Source organism: Globicephala melas, chromosome 17 (assembly GCF_963455315.2).
Source record: "Globicephala melas chromosome 17, mGloMel1.2, whole genome shotgun sequence".
Lineage (NCBI taxonomy): Eukaryota > Metazoa > Chordata > Mammalia > Artiodactyla > Delphinidae > Globicephala > Globicephala melas.
Window position 1 is genome coordinate 64,871,588 of NC_083330.1, and position 20,144 is coordinate 64,891,731.

The window sequence follows — 20,144 nt, forward strand, 5'->3', positions numbered from 1 at the left end:
CGCAAAACATTGGCTGCAATTTCTAGGGAAGACTAAAGAATTTGGACTCAGCTTTTGGCAGAGCTGCTCTGCAACATACTTCATCTCTTGTTTCTAATCTAAGTGCTTAGAAACAGAAAGGACTTGAAATAAATGAACAACGTTTATTTTAAGCACCTTAAGCATTGTTCTAAAATCTTTCATTTTCTACACAGAAAAATATAAATATGAAAAGCATGGTACTAACCACCAGAATGTTTTTTTCTGTAAATTTAAAATCCCAAAGTAATGCACCCCTTTCTCCAATTGCCTACCATAATACAATACTATAAAATCTGAAGAAGAAAAAAAGCCTAGAATTTTGAATCAGAAGAGTTGTATTTAAATAAGCTCTAGCTATTAAAACATTTTTGCAAGTCTTCTCATCTATAAAATTGAGGATTGTATCGCCCTAACCTATTTTGCTATAAAAATGCTGTGATTATTAAGATATTCTGATGGCTTATCAATAGCTGCTGTTTGCTTTTGCTTGCTATGGAAATTATTTTAAACACTTTGGGATCTTTTCCACCCTACCACGACAATGATACATTTTCAATTTTAGTTTTTTCTCACTTTCCTTTTACTTCTCTCATCATCCAGGAAACGAGGTCTGTGATAGTTGCAAAGGGAAACAAAAGATGAATAAGATACTACTTTCAAGGAACTTACAATAGAAGGGATATGGGTACCAAAAAAATGTCCATGATAAAGCATAATCTCAAAGGATAGATTATAATAATGGCTTCCAACGAGCAATGCCTCCCTGTGTCCATGCACCTTTGCAATAGGACACTGCTGCTCCTCACATCAGAAGGGGGAGTCAATTTCTCCATCCCCTTGAATTCGGGCTGGTTTTGTAACTTCTCTTGACCAAGGGAAGATGGCAGAAGTCACATTGTGTAAGGTCCAGAGTGTAGGCATTATGAGACCTCATGATTCCTACCTTTACTCTCTTGGGACCCAACTGCCACACCAAGATTTGGCTAGACTACGAAATGGCACTACGCAGTGGTGAGAGAGATCTCAGCCTTCCATCTATCTATGCCAAAACCATCTTAAACCCTCCAGCTTCTGCCAACTCACCAGCTGGACTACAGTCACATGACTGAACCTAGGCAAAACTAGCAGAGTAATTGCATAGCCAACCCACAGAAATGTGACAGTAAATAACTGGTTTCATCCGCTAAATTTTGGAATGATAAACAACTGAGACATCTGTTAAGTACTATAATGGAAGTAAAAAGTGATCTGGGAATAAAGAAGAGTTAGAAATTATTTCCTGCTCAGTGGATAGGGGCTGATGGTGGTAAAGAAAACTTTACAGTAGTAATGGCTTTTAATGCTTTTCCTGTTATTCTTTTTCTTTTGGGGGGGCTGTATTTTATACAGCTTCATTGCAAATATTTAAAGTGCAAAATGTGATGAGTCTTGGCATATGTATACACCTGTAAAGCATCATCACAATCAAGACAATGTATGTGTTTCATCACCCCAAAAAGTTTTCTTGTGACCCCCTTTATAATCCTGCTTGCTGCTCTCTCGCTCCATCCTCAGACAACCAGATGTTTGACATGACTACAGTTTGCATTTTCTAGGATTTTATATAAGTGGAATTATACAATGTGTACTCTTTTTGTCTTCTTTCTGTCAGCTTGATTATTTTGAGACCCACCCAAGTTGTTGCATGTATCAATAGTTCCTTTTCATTGCTAACGTGTATTACATTGTATGGATAGACCACAATTGGTTTATCCATTTTTCTGTTGACGGACATTTGGGTTGCTTCTATTTTGGAGCTATTACAAATAAAGTTGCTATGTACTTTAGTACATATGTGTGGTCATATACATTTATTTCTCTTGCATAAATACCTCAGGATGGAATGGCTAGGTAGTATGATAGGTATATGTTTAACTTTTTAAGAACCTGCTAAGTTGACTTCTACAGTGGTTGTACCATGTTAAAATCCTACCAGTAGGATTATGTTCCAGTTGTTCCACATCCTTGTCAATCCTTGGTATGGTGAGTTTTTTCAGTTTTAGCCATTCTCATGAGTGTGGTGTTAATTTGTATTTTCATGACTAGTGGCGCTGAGCGTCTTTTCATGTGCTAATATGCCACCTATATATTTTCCTTGGTAAAGTGATTGTTCAAATCTTTGGCATATCAACTATACTCCAATAAAAATTTTTTTAAATCTTTGGCGTATTTTTATTTTTTACATTATTATTATTAGATATGAGATATAAGAGATTTTATGTATCCTAGATAGAAGTCCTTTCTTGGATATATGTTTTTTGAATATTTTCTCCCATTTTATAGTTTGCCTTTTCACTTGATAACAATATCTTTGGAAAAGTAAAAGTTTTTAAAATTTTATTTTGATTAAGTCCATTTTATTGATTTTTCTTTTTTAGTTCTTGCTTTTTGTATCCCAGCTAAGAAACAACTGACAAACCAATGTTGCTAAGATTTTCTCCTATGTTTTCTTCAAGATGTTTTATACTTTTACCTCTTACATTTAGGTCTATAATTCATTTTGAATTTCTTTGTATATTAGTTTAAGGTAAGGGTTGATGTTCATTTGGATTCTTTGTTGTTTTGCTTTGGGGTTTGTGTGTGTGTGTGTGTGTGTGTGTGTGTGTGTATGGATATTGATTTGTTCCAGTATCATTTATTGTAAAAAACTACCATTTCCCCCACTGAATTGGCTTGGCACTTTTGTTGAAATCAATTGATTATATATACATGGGTCTATTTCTGGACAAATTCCATTGATCCATGCCTATCTTTCTTTTTCATGTGTCTATCTTTATATTGTCTTGATTACTGTAGCTTCATAGCAATATTAAAATCATTGCCTACAGGGAGAAAATATTTGCAAATGATACGATTGATAAGAGATTAATATCCAAAATATATAAATACCTCATACAACTTAATATTAAAAAAACCCAATTAAAAACTGGGCACAAGACCTGAATAGATATTTTTCCAAAGAAGACATACAGATGGCCATACAGGCACATGGAAAGATGCTCAACATTGCTAATCATCAGAGAAATGCAAATCAAAACCACAATGAGATACGATCTCACACTTGTCAGAATGGCTATCATCAAAAAGACCACAAATAACAAATGCTGGAGAGGATGTGGAGAAAAGGGAACCCTCTTGCACTGTTGGTGGGAATGCAAACTGGTGCAGCCACTATGGAGAACAGTATGGAGGTTCCTTAAAAAACTAAAAATAGAACTACCATATGACCCAGCAATTCCACCCCTGGGTATATATCCAAAGAACATGAAAACACTAATTCAACAACTTTTTGCAACAACATGGATGGACCTGAAGAATATTATGCTTAGTGAAATAAGTCAGACAGACAAATACTGTAAGTTATCACTTCTATGGGGAATCTAAAAATAAAACAAACTAGTGAGTATAACAAAAAAGAAACAGACTCACAGATATAGATAAGAAACTAGTGATTACCAGTTGGGAGAGGGGATTAAGAAGTATAAACTACTATGCAGAAAATAAATAAGCTACAAGAATATATTGTATGGTACAGGGAATACAGGCAATATTTTATAACTATAAATAGAATATAATCTTTAAAAATTGTGAATCACTATCTTGTATACCTAAAACATACAATATTGTAAATCAACTATACCTCAATAAAATAAATAAAAGACAGGAAAATACCCAATACAATTGACTGTTGTATGTTGACCTTATATCCTGCCACCTTAAGAAATTCATTTATTACTACTAGTAGCTTTTTGGTAGATTAATTAGGATTTCCGAATTGCAGATGATTGTCATCTACAAATTAAGATGGTTTTATTTCTTTCTTTCTAATTTGAATGCCATTCATTCATTTAGCTTTGCTGCATGGGCTAGAATATCCAGTACAATTTGAATAGAAGTGGTAAGAATATATCCTTGCCTTGTTCCTGATCTTAGAGGAAAAGCATTTCAGTCTTTCACTTTAAGTATGATGTTAGCTGTGAGTTTTTCATAGATGCTCTTTATTAGGTTGAGGAAGTTCCCTTCTATTTGTAGTTTGCTGAGAATTTTTATCAAGTACGGATGTTTGTTCCATTGGATTTTTTCTTTCTTTTTTTGCATCTTTTGAGATGGTCATGTAGAGGAATTAAGTCCTTAAATACCAGTGATTGTTATCCTTACACCCACTCCCAGCCACCTTTAGAGTTCTGTCCTTGGACCTCCTCTCTTATGTTCTACAAAATGAAAAGACCTGTACATTATAATAGCTTTAACTAAATTCTGTGTGTAAATAACTTCCAAGCATATGTTTCATCACAAATTCTCAACTGAAATTGAGACCAATATTTTCACCTTCTAAATGTACTTTATCTACCAGGTTATCCTCCACATACATCTATGAAGATAAATATGTGTAAGATAAAAATTCCATGTCTATTCTCTTCAGTTAACTGACATTGAATTAAATAGGATCCTTAATATGAATTTATACCTTTGTATACCAACGAATATCTTTTAAATGTAGGGAATTCTCTGGCGGTCCAGTGGTTAGGACTCCGCGCTTTCCCTGCCGAAGGCGTGGGTTCAATCCCTGGTCGGGGATCTAAGATCCCGCAAGCCGCTGGTGCGGCCAAAAAATAATTAATTAAAAAAAAAAAGTCTTCATTAAAAAATATCTTTCAAATGTAAAATCAGAAAAAGTAAGTCTGAAAAAATTTTTTAAAATACTAAAGCCAAAACATTATAACGCAGGGTTTCTTAATCTTGGTACTATTGACATTTTGTGCTAGATGATTTCTTATTATGGGGGCTGCCCTGTGCATTGTAGATATTTATCAGCATCCTTGGCATCAAACCCCCTAAATGCCAGTAGCACCCGCTATCCACCCCTCAGTTATGATAGCCAGAAATGTCTCCAGATGTTACCAAATATCCCCTGGGGAGGCAGCAAAATCATTCCCAGTTTGAGAATTACTGATGGTAGTTTCTTGCAACAGATCAATGCTTACATAGAGATCAACTAGAAGAACCATTTTTAAAATCTGCTTGAAGGCATTGGGGAGCCTCTAAGAAACTAGGATATGATGGGTCTCCACTGCCTTCAAATAAATAAGCTGGGTGATGTGGTGGTGGATTTAATAATTTATAGCAACCAGTGATAGCCGTGTTGCTCATTCTTTCCCTTTCTGGAAAGAAATTGTTATTGCATACTGGATGTATAAGGGCAGATACTTTTTTCACTTAAAGGGTATCCGATACCAGAGTCAGTTTAAGACATTATAGAGAAAATGGCACATTCCCAGAGTTGAGTGCAGTCATTGCATGTAAACTTGAGCCCAATCCCTTGTGGTTGGGTGTCTTCCCAGATGCCCTCCCTTCTTCCAATTTTTGGCTATATACTTGGCCATACAGAATGGAGAGATTTACAAGTATCTCTTTCAGCTTAGTATGTTCATGTAATAGAGGTTTGATAGATAAGTAGATGAGTCATGTGGTAACTTAAAAGTTGGTTAAGCCCTTCACCTTTCTTTTTAGTTCCTTCCTCCTGGATAGAGTATGGATATGATAGCTGGGGCTGAAGCGGCCACTTTAGATCATGAAGTGACTTTGTGCATAAAAGCTACACATGATGAAGCAGGAGGATGTGAATCTGGGTCTCTAATTTGTGGAGCATAACCTTTACACTCACCCTGGGAAACATGCCACAATAACTTTATATAAGAGAAATAAATTTCCATCTCATTTCGGCTGCTGTTATTTTGGGGGTCTGTTACTTACAGCTAAACCTAATCTAAACTAACTAGAAAAGTTCAGGGCAGTGGTTCTCAAAGTATAAAAGTGTGGTCTGAAGGCTCCTGATTTTTTTAGGGAGTTCATGGGTAGAAGACAAACCACAAACCAATCAACTTGAAGCAAAATGTGTGAAGTTCAGAAGTGATACAGAATGTGACATAGGAAGTGATACAGTTTTTATACAGTCCTGACACAGAATGGGTTGGGAGTCAAGCCAGAATTCAAATATCTAGAGGGAAGAGCACAGTGATGTGGGTAGTGATTCACTCTTTAAACAAATCTCTATTGTACATGTACCGTGTGTCAGGCACTGTACGGAGCATTAAGTATAGAGATGTAAGCAAGACAGATGAGATCCCATCCTCTGGGGCACTGACATTTAAAGCACAACTAGTCAGATCTTTTTCCTCTTATGAAATGTGGGCTCTTTACCTGAGTCGGTATGGAAGAAAGAATAGTTAAAGCTGTTAACAATTAAAGAATGAACTAAATTGAGATTTGTTCTTGTTCTCCCAAGTAGGGGTGGGGAAGAAAATGTTTGATTTATATGCTTTTAAAGTAACAGTGTGGGACATAAAATACATTCTAAAAACTGCACTTTCCGTTTCCATCAGTCTGAGGTTGAGGAAAAGAAGAGAAAATAGGGAAGAGAAAAAATACATTTGAGACATAAAGGAGACAGATACAGACACACTGCAGAATCGATACTGCAGAGCAAGAATGGTGGGGGAGGGGAGGTTGATATGCAAAAGAAAAAATCTTAATTTTAATTAAGGTGCCTAACAGCTTTCTTTGACTCAACTACCTCTGTTAAACTCCACTTATATCTTGCATCTGCATAAATATTTTATAAGTGGTAAAGCACTATATAAATGTATAGCCTTCATATTATTAGCAGATACCAAATCTTTACTGAATTTCACAGTTCTCACAGAAAATTCCTTTACAGTACAGTTTTTGAGGGTTCCCCCAACTCCCCCTGAAAGTAGTTCCTTTGAGTTTAACTCTTCAGTCACCATTCTCACATTTTACTCATTTAAACAAAGGTTTGACTTGTAGTTGTGGAGAAATTATATAATCTATCATATGCTTACTCCATCTTTTTAATCTTTAAAAGTCAATAAAAAATTGCTGAAATTTCTTTCATTCATAAACTTATCAATAGCATTAACCTATGTATGACATTATAAAATTTCATATAAATACCAATACAAAACACCATGTGCTTCATACGGCTGTCAGTATAAGATCAATAGATCCTGAAAGTTCGGAAGCTTCAAAATTAAAATGTTACAAGTTCCTGCTTTAATTACTACATCATTTCTAAATGTTAGAGGAGAGAAACTAATTTCAGTGTTACAACCCATATGTCAATAACATTCATTCCTTTGGTAAAAACAAGTGATCTGTTAGTAGGGTTTCATTATGAGCACACAACAAAACCCTAAATTATTTGCTGATAGGTTGGTTATCCACTGACTTTATGAATTCTAGGATAGCTTCCCCATGCTTCTGAGTCATTTCCGTTTACTACTGTAATATGCAGGGGTATTAATCTTAATATTTAAATATTAATATTTAGGCTTAATTCAGAAAACATGAATAATCAAAACAAACAAGAAAACTTCTTACATGCAATCCCACTCCTGGGCATATATTCGGAGAGAACCATAATTCGAAAAGATCCATGCACCCCAATATTCATTGCAGCACTATCTACAATAGCCAGGACATGGAAACAACCAATTGTCTATCAACAGACGAATGAATAAAGAAGATGTGGTATATTTCTACAATGGAATACTACTCAGCCATAAAAAAGAATGAAATAATGCCATTTGCAGCAATATGGATGCACCTAGAGATTAGCATACTAAGTGAAGTAAGCCAGACAAATATCATATGATATGGCTTATATGTGGAATCTAAAAAAAGATACAGATGAACTTATATACAAAACAAACAGACCCACAGACGAAGAAAACAAACTTATGGTTACCAAAGTGGAAAGGAGACAGGGAGGGATAAATTAGGAGTTTGGGATTAACATAAACACACTACTATATATAAAATAGATAACCAACAAGGACCTACTGTATAGCACAGAGAACTACACTCAATATTTTATAATAAACTATAAGGGAAAAGAATCTGAAAAAAATATATAAAACTGAATCACTGTGCTGTACACCTGAAACTAACACAACGTTGTAAATCAACTATACTTCAGTAAAAAAAAAAAAAATCTTACAATGCATTCCAAACTGAAATATATTTCATATGGTGGGGATTTTCTTAACACCAACTTCCTATAATGTAGTGTGATACCTTCTCTTCCCAGATATCTGTGTTGTGTATGTTTTCACTTCTTTCAGGTCTTCCCTGACCACCCTGTATAAAAATAAGCCCCCACATATGACCACCGGTACTTTCTACCCGCCTTGTTTCATTTATCTCTGCAGAACTTATCACCACTATTTAAGTGTACATTTGCTTTCCTATATTCTCCTCCCCAACTCATGCCCTCCACAGAATAACCTTCATGAGAATACAGATGTTCTGGCTGTTCATTCAGAGCCTTGAACAGTTCCTAGTACATAATATGCAACCAAAAACACAGGAGTTTTTAAATGGACTTGGAGATTTTGAGTACAATTCCCTTAAGTTGTAAGTGAGAAAATAACTCCATAAATATAGAGGCAGGAAGGAACCTGAACAGAGAACAGACATTACGGAGTCCATGCAACTGATGTCCCAACTGCATAGTAAGTACAGAACACAGACTTCACACTTGGACAAAACCAGACTCTAGTCCGCTTATGAATAGTAACACCCTGGGCAAACTAACCTTTCCATGTCTCAGTTCATCTGATATGAAATAGGGATGATAACAGCACCAACTTAACATTGTTATTACAGTGATTAAATGTGATTATGTATGTAAAATACTACAGTGCATAGCAACAAACAAGTACTTAATAAAAGGGAGCTAACATTATATTTACCATCATCATCACCATTGACAACATCATCATCTCAGGCTCCACAGATTGTTTTCTAATATTTCCCAAATAATTTATGGTAAGACTGACTATCTAGCTTCTAAGAAGCAGCAAATTAAAGAAGCAGAAAATTAAAGAGAGAGAGAGCAATTGCCAGATGTGACAGCAGCAAAAAAATGGGAGGAAAATGAAAAACTATAAAAACCAGATTCCCAAGGTACTGCATTACAGCACAATAACAATGTCCATAAAGATGACACTTAGCCACTAAGAAAAAGATTACATTATATTACATTTAATACACTCGTAAGATGGCAAGAAAATATAATTCTAAAATTAGGAAGATTTACTTCAAAATGGTTTACCTGAACTTTTGGTGTAAAAGATAAACGTTCATTACCTTCAAAATTAATCTTCTGGAAAAACAGAGTAAAGTAAATGAGGTGTTATTATATAGAAGGCTTGGATATCTCTGCTGTAAATAAATACCCAGCAGTGTAATTATCGCCAATCTCTCTATCTAAAGCTTTTTTGACATCCTATTAAAGATCAAATTATCTCAATACGGGAATCATCCTTCTCTCATAATGTGTAATGTTGTATCTCAAGTGTGGCCTTCAGGGAAACGGTAAATAGTTCCATTTTACTGTCTCAGTGTCATTGCTACAACCCTGTAACAAATCTGCATTTATTAATCCTGTTTCTTTTAAGCTACAGAATAACCAGGGTTTTCTGAGATTAAGAAGAAAATCAAATTTTAAAATCAAAACCACATTCCAAAATTTCTTAAAATGTATTTTTCTTTGTTCGATTCCTTTGTAAAAACATTGGTCACCATTTAACATACAGTGCCAACAAAATGCACCTAATTTACATGCATAAACAAGTCAATAAATCATAATACACAGACAATATGAATTTCAAATGAAGAGTACTGACACAGCTCATGTTGCATTTAACCATAGTTATAGTTGCTCCCAAAAAAGAAATAGCTAATATGAGAAATAAGAATTCCAGTTTCAATCTGAAATAAAATTCCTCGTGACAAGTAATATGAAACAATGATTATATGAAGTCATTATCTTAAAGGGAACCATTTTTCAGAAGTCACTTTGTGCAAAGCACCATACTAGTATATAAAATAAGATCTTGAAAAAAATGTGTACCTTAGGTTAAGGACAAAAGGGCTCCATTTTTTTTTTTAACTAATTACCTGAATGATGCAAATTTTTATTGTGTCCATAGATTAAAATACTTTTCAATATGAAGGTTATATATTCCATATTTTGACATTTTAAATAATTCTACAGACGCTCAGCTAAAAAGATTCTGTAGGACTGGGTTATTTTCACGAGCAAAAAAAAATGAAAGCACTAATCAAAAGCCCTTTCTAAACTCACAGGCAGAGTTTCTGGATATGGGATTTAATTAATAAAAAGAAAATTTAAGCACCACAATAAAATATGTTTTTAGAGAACAGAAAGGACTGGCATTACAGTTAGGGACAAAAACACTTAAACATTTACCAAAAAAAAAAAATTTTTTTTTTAAATAATCACTCTAATCCTATCATCTGAAATAATAAAAAAAAATTTTGGTGTGTCTGTGGTATTATATGGAAGATACAAACCACAGTTCTATTTAAAACGTTAAGTTTTATAATTCTAATTTGATCAAATGAGACTGTCATAGTATTTGTACATAATAAGAATGTTATATTTTTATTTTCTATGATTTATTTTTTCCCTCAAAAATCTATGATTAAAGGATACCACTAAAATCATTTTGAAGTACACAGAAGAGAATTTATGACAAATTGCCTTGTGAGAAAAAACAGCTCCTCTGAAAATAAAACCTCAAAGTAAATATGTGCTAATAAAACTTTAAAAATAAGGTAGCTATAAATAGAGCCATCTTTAAGTTTCCCTTCTTTTGCATCTATTTAGCAAAATAAATAATTTCAGTGGCCCAAATAGTAACTTTAATTTCTGTTTTTCTCCTCCATGATGTGTTCATCAACTCTTACAATTAAGAGTAATTTTTTAGCCTGTGTAACAGACCACATGCTAACAAACTTTAAGGTTCATAAAATTAAAATTTATGATTCACAAGTATAGATATGAATCCTATCTATGCCTAAATCAGATACACAAGACTGGACATAAGTAACTTCAATCTAAAATATGATTTAAACACCACAAAAAAAGAAAAGGGACCAAAAAAGGGAGCAAGAATTTCTCCTCATATGTCTTTTGACCACTAGGCTATATATAGCAAAAAGCAAAATATAAAATATTTATTTTTCACCTCAAAAGAAGTTATCCAGAAATAAAATCTGCTAAAGAAGATATAACAATGTCAAAATTATGAGTACTCAAACTCACTCAATTCAGATGAGAAGACATTTGTGGGGGGAAAAGCCTTCCCAAACAGTATTATTTGTATTTTATTAACCTTACAAATATCACCTCAACTTCACCACTCATACCATAAACCTTCTTGACAGTTTCCATTTTATACTAATGTGAAAAAAAATTTTTTTAGCCTCTTAATTTTCCAAGTGTCATGTCAAACCCCTTAGTTCACACATTAATTCCACAATCCCCATTAAAAATACTCTAAAATGGGCTTCCCTGGTGTCGCAGTGGTTGGGAGTCCGCCTGCCGATGAGGGGGACACGGGTTCTTGCCCGGGTCCGGGAAGATCCCACATGCTGCGGAGCGGCTGGGCCCGTGAGCCATGGCCGCTGAGCCTGTGCATCCGGAGCCCGTGCTCCGCAACAGGAGAGGCCACAACAGTGAGAGGCCCATGTACCGCAAAAACAACAACAACAACAAAAAAACCCAAAATACTCTAAAATAATGACTTTCCCTTAGGAGTCAGAAATCACTATGTAATTATTCAAAACTGAGAAATTAAATTGGTAAAAAAAAAATTCAAAATAATACACTTGTTAACATATATGGTTTTATGTAGTAGAGAGACCACATAATTGTTCACCCTGATTAATCTCCGGCTCTTGAGACAATGAGGTCTGAAAATTAAAATGAGTGATAGGTACTTAAAATACTTAAAGTCTCTGTCCATTTTGAATAGATGTGAGACTTTTTTTTAAATGACTGAAATTATGATTGTAAATGTTTACTGTGAAACAGTACAAAATTGATGTTGCCAAAAAGAGTAAAAAAAATCTTTAACTGATGTTAAACATCTTAAGTAATTTGGAAAAAATCTTAAGGTTGAATTGTAACTATAAGGGAACAACAACAGAAAATGCGTTCATGCATGTACACGTGGTAAGTAACAAATAGGCAAACCCCAAGTCAGCACAGCACATCAATGACTGATACTTAAATGATATTTTGGTATATAAAGAAAGAAAAAGAAGAGGTAAAATGTTGACTGCCATTGATGAAAAAGCATTTCAACAATTTACACAAAATTTTTTTTAAGAAGATGTCCCAAGAAAACCAAGCCACAATAAGTTAGTGTTTTCCATAATACATGCTGAATTAGTTGATCCCATATCTATGCACTGTTACTGTCTTAATTCCTAAATGTTGTGACAGCATATTTAATAATTGAGGTACATTAGTTTACATCTTTTTATAGGTATCCTAAGAGAGTTAATTTTTCTTTTCCAGTTTTTCATCATCTTCACCTCCTCCAAAGAAAATCAAAGGAAACATTCCTAGAATGCAGCCAATAGTCACCCCAACAGCTTTGCCCTATGGAAACAAAAGAAAAGATTTTTGACAGTTAATTTACCCCTGTAAGAGGAATCCTTGCTTAAGTATCTGATAAAAATTAAAAATTACTATGTACTAAAAAATTTAACTGTGACTGTATTTCTTTTGATCATAGTAACTTAAATATAATAATAATGTACAAAAGGTTCTAGAACAAATAATATGTAAAGTTCAAAGCAACAAGGAAAAAAAATTTTTTTTCAAATTGCCACAGAAATAACATTAGAGGGGCTACCCTGGTGGTGCAGTGGTTAAGAATCCACCTGCCAATGCAGGGGACACGGGTTCAAGCTCTGGTCCGAGAAGATCCCACATGCTGCGGAGCAACTAAGCCCATGCGCCAACTACTGAGCCCGCATGCCACAACTACTGAAGCCAGCACACCTAGAGCCCGTGCTCCGCAACAAGAGAAGCCACTGCAATGAGAAGGCCGCGCACTGCAACAAAGAGTAGTCCCCGCTCACCGCAACTAGAGAAAACCCACGCACAGCAATGAAGACCCAATGCAGCCAAAAATAAATAAATAAATTTATTTTAAAAAATAAATTAACATTAAAGAAGTATTCAAGTAGAAAAACACTTTTTAAGAATGTCAGAGATAGGAAGAAAGGAAATATCTCACCAAGTACTCTCAATATATTTGGATTTGCTGCCCTTTGTATATATTCCTTTTCAATATTTATCCCCATGTACACCTAATTATATGTAGGTCTAATCATTATGTAAACATAGCTTTGTTTTCTGCCTTATTCCTTCCCCCCCCACAGTCACCCATGTTATAATAAACTCCTTTCCAAACTGTTTCATAAACTTAATAAAAAAACTTCTAAATTCCACTGAATTGATGGGCCTATAATCTACGTAAAGCTCTTTTTTTTTTTTTTTTCTCCCGGCCACAACGCGTGGCCTGTGGGACCCTTGTTCCCTGAGCAGAGATTGAACCCGGGCCCCATGCAATGGAAGCACTGAGTCCTAACCACTGTACCACCAGGGAATTCAAGCTCTCCTTACCATTAAAAATCATTGCTACTTTTTCACCATTGCAAATGACAGAACAATAAACACATCTGTGTATAGTTCTTCCTCAATGATTTATTTAAAAATCAAATAATATGAATATTTGTGCATAACCATAGGATACTGCCATGCTATCTATTCTAGACAAAACTGCAAATATCTGTATACCCACTGCAATATATTTATATGTATATGTACACACAATTTTTCTGCGATCTCACTTACATTAAAATTTTTTTTTTAATTTTTATAAATGATTTTTAAATGATGCATTCCTATGATGACTATTAAGGTTATACACTTTTGAATTAAGTTTTATGTCTTCATACAGACATTTACTGAGAATCTACAAAATACCAAACTCTATGCTAGGTACCAGGGAGACAGACAGGGTCCAAGCAGATGCAGTCTGTCTCTCTCCGCTAGGAACTTCCAGTTAGTCATCATGCTTTTCTACTTGTTAGTCAATATACTTGGAATTCTCTCATTCACCTAGCAACTGTCTCATCAATAATTTCAAAATAAGCTTAGATCTAATACTCACCAAGAAATCTCCACACCAAAAGAAATTTCTCTCCACAAAGAGTTAATTCTTTTCCTGGTGCTTCTGCTATATCAGGTGCATAATTCTATTACTGAATATGTCACACTAAATTATAATTTATTTAATATGTCTGGTTCCTTACCTACACAATCCTTAAAAAGAACTATAGTCTATTACTCATTTTATGTCCTTCAGTCTCAGCACATAACTGATACTCCTCAACAGTAACTGAATCATATAAAGAATTTTTCAAAAATCAAGTATACCTACAAAAATAGTCAATAAAAAATTACTGCTTTTCTGAACCTGCCAAGGCTTGGACAGTTTCTGTTAAAAATTGCACTCAAATCAATTTTAGTCTCAAATTTCTCAAGGGACTGAATACAGTGTCTTGCTCTGGCTACCCAAATTCACCGTCATAAGCCATATAAAGTACTCACCAAATGTGTACTAACACGTGTTTGCCACATGTCAACTTGCTTTGGTGTGAGATCAGGAATTGATAGGCCTAACCTGGAAGCCAAAGCTTCAACGTAGCCTGCAAGTCTTTAAAAATACAAGAGGACAGAATATAAGTTTTTAAAGAGAAACACAATGTCCTCACATAGGAAAAACTAATTACTACAAAGATAAGATAATTCTATACCTGTAATTGGCACTCTAGAAATGGTATAAACATTCTTTTACAACTTTCATCTTCATTGTGTATAAATATATTTGGTTTAAAATTTTTCAGACTGACATATTTAATATACAGGTAAATTAATTAACTTAATTATTCTCTACCATTACCTTAAAAAGAACAATTCAAGGTATATAAAAATTTTTACAACACTTATAATTTATACATTTATTCCAAATTCAAAGCAAAGCACTTTAACATATAAGTTAATAACTATCATCAGAAAACAAAAATTTCCAAAATTTATCAGATTGATATACTAAGAAAAACAGCCTACGATTTTCAGGGCAATTTCAAGTATTTATCAATTCTAAGTTGCCATTGCTTATTGGATACAATCTTACTTTAAGAACTGTAAGAAAGAAAAAAAATTCCCAATTAAACTATGCATACCATCAATTATAAGATAGATCCCAATGTCAGATATGTTAAGTTCTAAAAACCTGTGCAACTAAGATTGATAAAATGTGGTATTTGTTACCTAATGCTATTTTCAAAAGGCAGAGAAGTAGTTCTTAAATATAAGACTCCCAACAAATCTTTATGTCTAATAAAAAAATAATTGTTAAATGATACAATCTAAAACCAAATGGTCTTAGAGATCTATTAGATCATTTCATTCTATTAAATATAGAAAGCTATCACAGTAGCTATATAATATTATCATTATTAACCTTAATGTTGGAAACTGGGAAATAGAATGTTTAAGGGGTAATATCATTATAGGTTTATGTCAGGAATTCCAGGAATATAAAATTTTTGCTTCAGCCCAAAACAAAGAAACTGTGTTTTTAACATTAGCTTTGGCCCCCAACTCCAGTGCAGAAGTCTAATGTATAGAGTTGGGTCTATATAAAGTACCTAAAGCTGCTTTCCTCCAGATTATAGGGCTAAGTAGACCTCTACTAGACCCAGATCCAAATCTCAAAACTTACCATTCTAATGAACCAAAAAAGGAAGAAACAGAACCAAAGACTGAGCAAGAGAAAATATGTTTATCACAAAAATTAATGCCAACTTAGTCTAATTTATACTTCCCAGGCTTCCCCAAGCTCAGGAAGCAGCCCAGGCCATCTGCCGCTTAGAAGAGAGAATGTAAAAACAGAAAGAGAGAAAGCTGGCCTTTTCCAAGTAGGCATCCTCAGTTTGTTTCATCATTCCTACCACATGGAATAAAAAGAGCAAAAACTAGCCGAGTCCCTGTATGTTTTGGCCATTATTCTCTGAAAATTCCTCTCTCTAGAAAACATGCCCAGACAGTATCCTCACATTTGAGCCATATTTCTTATCTTTGGGTTTAGTGGGAGGAGGGTGGGGGTGAAATAATGATAGAGGTTCTTACTTTTAGTCCTGTCTCACCCTTGGAAATGTTTATAAAATACATATAAACACTTCAGTAAATGAAAATTCAACTTACCTTATGGTAGTTTTAGAAAAAATTTTGCACATATCACAATTGCTTGAGAAGATTATTAAACACAAATGTCAGGGTCCAATCCCCAGCAACACTAATTCTGCATGACTGGGATGTGAGCGAGACATCTATATTTGATGCACACCAAAGATTTAAACATTTAGTGCTATTGATTTAGAAACATTAAAGTTAAAAATTTAGTTATAAAACACACATGCAAAAATAAATGTCCCTTTTTAAAATCCTTCTCAATTAAAGGAGAATGGAGAAGAGAAAGAGAGCAAGTACACACATGCCCAAATGAATAAATGAATGAACTTACCCAAGACCAGCTAAATCTGACACAAGGTTTCCCAAAGCAGCAGCTAAAAAAATGAAAAATGGACAAGTGAATTATTACATAGAAGTCAGAAAAATCAATAAAGCACTGGTCTGGAAGAGTTATCACATTTCTAAACTACAATGACAATATCCAAAGTAGTTCATTTGACAGCTCTGAATCTTGAGATCTCCAAAATAGAACACTATATTTCTGAGATTATAGTATTCTACCTCCATCAAGTAGTAGGTGTTTTCTAACGTGGCAGCCAGTTCCATTTTGGTTTCAGTATTAAAACACCTGTACAATATTTTGTAGTTTAACTTTCAGATAATATTTAAGGGAATTTGAATACTTGAAAGTTAAAGAGTAAAGCTATATGTACAGCTATGACATTCAAGAAAATCAAGGAGAGGAAATGTCTCTTTCATTAACTCATCCACTTCATGTGTTCCATAGAATAAAACAACACAGATTCATTCCCAAACGTCACCATCATGAAGAATACAGTGGTATTTGGGGGGAAAGAAGGAGACAGAACCAAATTAGATTTTCAATCTTGTATTTCCTTCCTTGACTTTTCTGCCCAACTTGAAAATAAATAATTTGATAGAGAAAAAGAGTAGGAAGGTTTTAGGGTAACACTGAATTAAGAGAAAAAAAATTTTAATATAGTCAATGTAGTAGATTATTGTTACCCATTAACTAACTTAAAGTACCTAAACTTTCTCAGAAAAATATATGCTACATATACAAAATTAAAAAGTAGAGGAATAGGATTACGTAGATAAACTAAGAGACATCTCAGTGAATAAACTCATTCAAATAAAGTATCCTCTTCTAAACCTAACCTACTAAAATGTTTCATAAATATACAATGGAATAATAACATTACTATTATTAAATACCTGCCATAGTTGAAATTCCCAAAATAATTCCAATAGATAACTCAATATGGGTTCCCTGAAAAATGATTACAAAGAAATTAATCTTAAAAATTAAAACTGAAGTGACTATCAAAGAATAGCAAAACATTAATAAAAAGAGGTAAAATAATCAATATGTTATCACAGCAAAATTATATATATAAAATATGCATAAATATACACATATACTACAGCAATTCACTTAATTATTAAATATTGGGTTGACCAAAAAGTTCATTCAGATTTTTCCATAAGAGGTTATGGAAAAACCCAAATGAACTTTTTGGCCAACCCAATATATGCAGTCATGCAGAAATAACATCAATATTTTATTTATTAAAATTAGGCTTTCATAAAAATAAAAAATAGCAACACACATAGCAATATAATTCATCATTAATAATCTAGAATTTATATTTTCTTACCACAGAAAGTTGTTTTAATGCTTTTGAACACAAAGACAACCAACTCACCTACATTTTAAATTCTGAATGATACAACTATACTATTGATATTTACCCTATAAAAGATTTAAAAGACAGACAAAACCAGTTTCTAGGGACCCAAAAAATCAGACTTCAAAAATTATCCTTAAAACACTTAGTTCTTTAACCATTAAGTAATGAGACTGTATGATTCATTTATAAGCAATAATAGCATTTAATACAATAGACCTACAGCAAAAATGAGGTTCCACTGTATTTCCACTGAATTTATTGAGAGTTTAAGATTTTCTATGTCTATCTCATTTCTCTAAAGAAAAGAGGGGCTCGTATTTTTCCTTCTACTTTAAAGAGAAGGAACTGAAGTGAAGAAGATTAAACCATTCTAATGGATTATTACATAGAATAAAGAAGAAATCCTACCATCTATTGTGCTAATTCATTTCTAATCCTTACACAATTCTGCCATAAGTGGACTTAACTTTCAAAAGCTCTCTTGAATACTGATGCTTGAAAATTTCTAAAACTTAAAAAAAAATCTCTATAGTACTTACGGAGAAAGAAAAAGAATGCCCTACAAATCTCAATGATATTTGTGGAGGAAAAAAAAAAAGAATGTCCTATCTGGGAATATAGAAATATTGTATTACTCAATTATTTATAAAATTGAAGAGAAGCTAAGTTTAATTTCCTCAATTTTCTTTCCCCTAGGCCTGTTGATTCCAATCCTTTAAAATATAATTCTTGTAGAGTATAGACCAAACAGCGTGATGTACAAAAGTCTCCCAGGCACTTAAAGTTACAAGGTTGTAAAGATACCCAAAGAAACAGATTTCTGAAGAAGAAAACAGGCATGAAGAGGTAGCTTTATATATGGAACCCAAAAAGTCAGGAGCATTACTACAGAAGAGAAGCACTTGACAGTTATAGTGTATAAAAAAATAAATACAGGATCTTTAACAGCAATGAATCATTAGAAATGACCCCCAAAAAATCTGTTTGCCAATACATGTATTTATAAAGCATTTAAGTGCTTAATCATTTGGTTGAATTTAAGAAACGTGAAGATCCTTCAAACAGCATGAAAAGCCTCACATAAAGTCAAGGTCGGTTTGAAGGCAATGGACTATCCACTCCCTTCCTTTTTCCCACAGTTACATCAAATTTCATGTTAACAGTTGAGGTAGAAGTTATAAATAAACCTAACACTAGTTGTCTTAAAGTTATACTTGGTTCATCACCTTAATATGATTAATCTATGCTAGAATTTTAATCAACTCTATCCTAATTAAATTGTAAGAAAAATAATCCCCCCAAAACCCACTAAAATATAAGTTATAAAAAGCAATCCCAATAATATAAAAATATAATAAAAAACTATGAAATCAAAAGCTTAGTATGAACAGCAGCCAAGAATAAAGGTCAAACCTACAATGAGAAGTTATATAGGAATTTGTTTACATGACTACAACTAGGTAGCAGTTAAGAGAGTACACCTAACAGAAAAAACATCAAATGGCATGATAGAAAAGAAGAATAAAATATCTTCTTGACTCACTATCTTCAGTCATAGCTATCCTACAATGTTTGGAGGCAATCAGTGTTTTGTTTTGTTTTTTTAAAAAAAAAAAGGTGAAAAACATTCTTAAGATAATAATGTTCACTTATTTCCCTTTTTATAGATCCTACAGTTATATTATTTATGGATTTTAGTCTTAGCAGTCTATTAAAAAGCCTCTTTGGAAAATTTAACTGTTCTTGAATTATTTTGCAATTATCACAGGATAATATTTTTGCCATACCTATTACTCTTAATCAGGTTTAAGCCAGTAGTTTAATTATTTATTTCAGTACTATATAAATAAAAAACGGGTGATACGTTCCTGAAACTGGATTTCAATGTAAACCAGAAAAACAAATATTACTGAATTAGAGTCAACCATCTCAGGCCTGGAAAAACAGTCCACTCTTAGTTACACTAATAATGAGACACAGGCCTGAGTAATACAAAATAGGAACATTACAGTAATTTGACTTTAGAATGTGGTCATTCTATTTGTTTTGTCTTGTTGGTATCTGTATTTAAACACAGATATCTGTTACTTTAGATATTTATTTCAAAGAAATATAAGACCATACTGTGAAGGTCTTATTCAAGATCTAAGAAACTACCCAGTTTCCCTATTCTGATATCTCTTCAAAATCTCCCTGCACCCCTC

The 20,144-nt window shown here is 33.4% G+C and overlaps 1 protein-coding gene across 1 annotated transcript in view; it reads right to left on the reverse strand.

Moving 5' to 3' along the window:
• Positions 1-10,100: 10,100 nt before the first annotated feature.
• The window catches only part of TMEM65 (transmembrane protein 65), a 46,390-nt gene continuing 36,346 nt past the window's right edge, over positions 10,101-20,144 (reverse strand). The window contains exons 4-7 of the mRNA XM_030875766.2: positions 17,465-17,519; positions 16,560-16,602; positions 14,582-14,687; positions 10,101-12,559 (exon numbers count right to left, since the gene is read on the reverse strand). Of these exons, the coding sequence (XP_030731626.1) occupies positions 12,458-12,559; positions 14,582-14,687; positions 16,560-16,602; positions 17,465-17,519 (306 nt within the window). The 3' untranslated portion in view covers positions 10,101-12,457. The remainder of the gene's footprint in view (positions 12,560-14,581; positions 14,688-16,559; positions 16,603-17,464; positions 17,520-20,144) is intronic.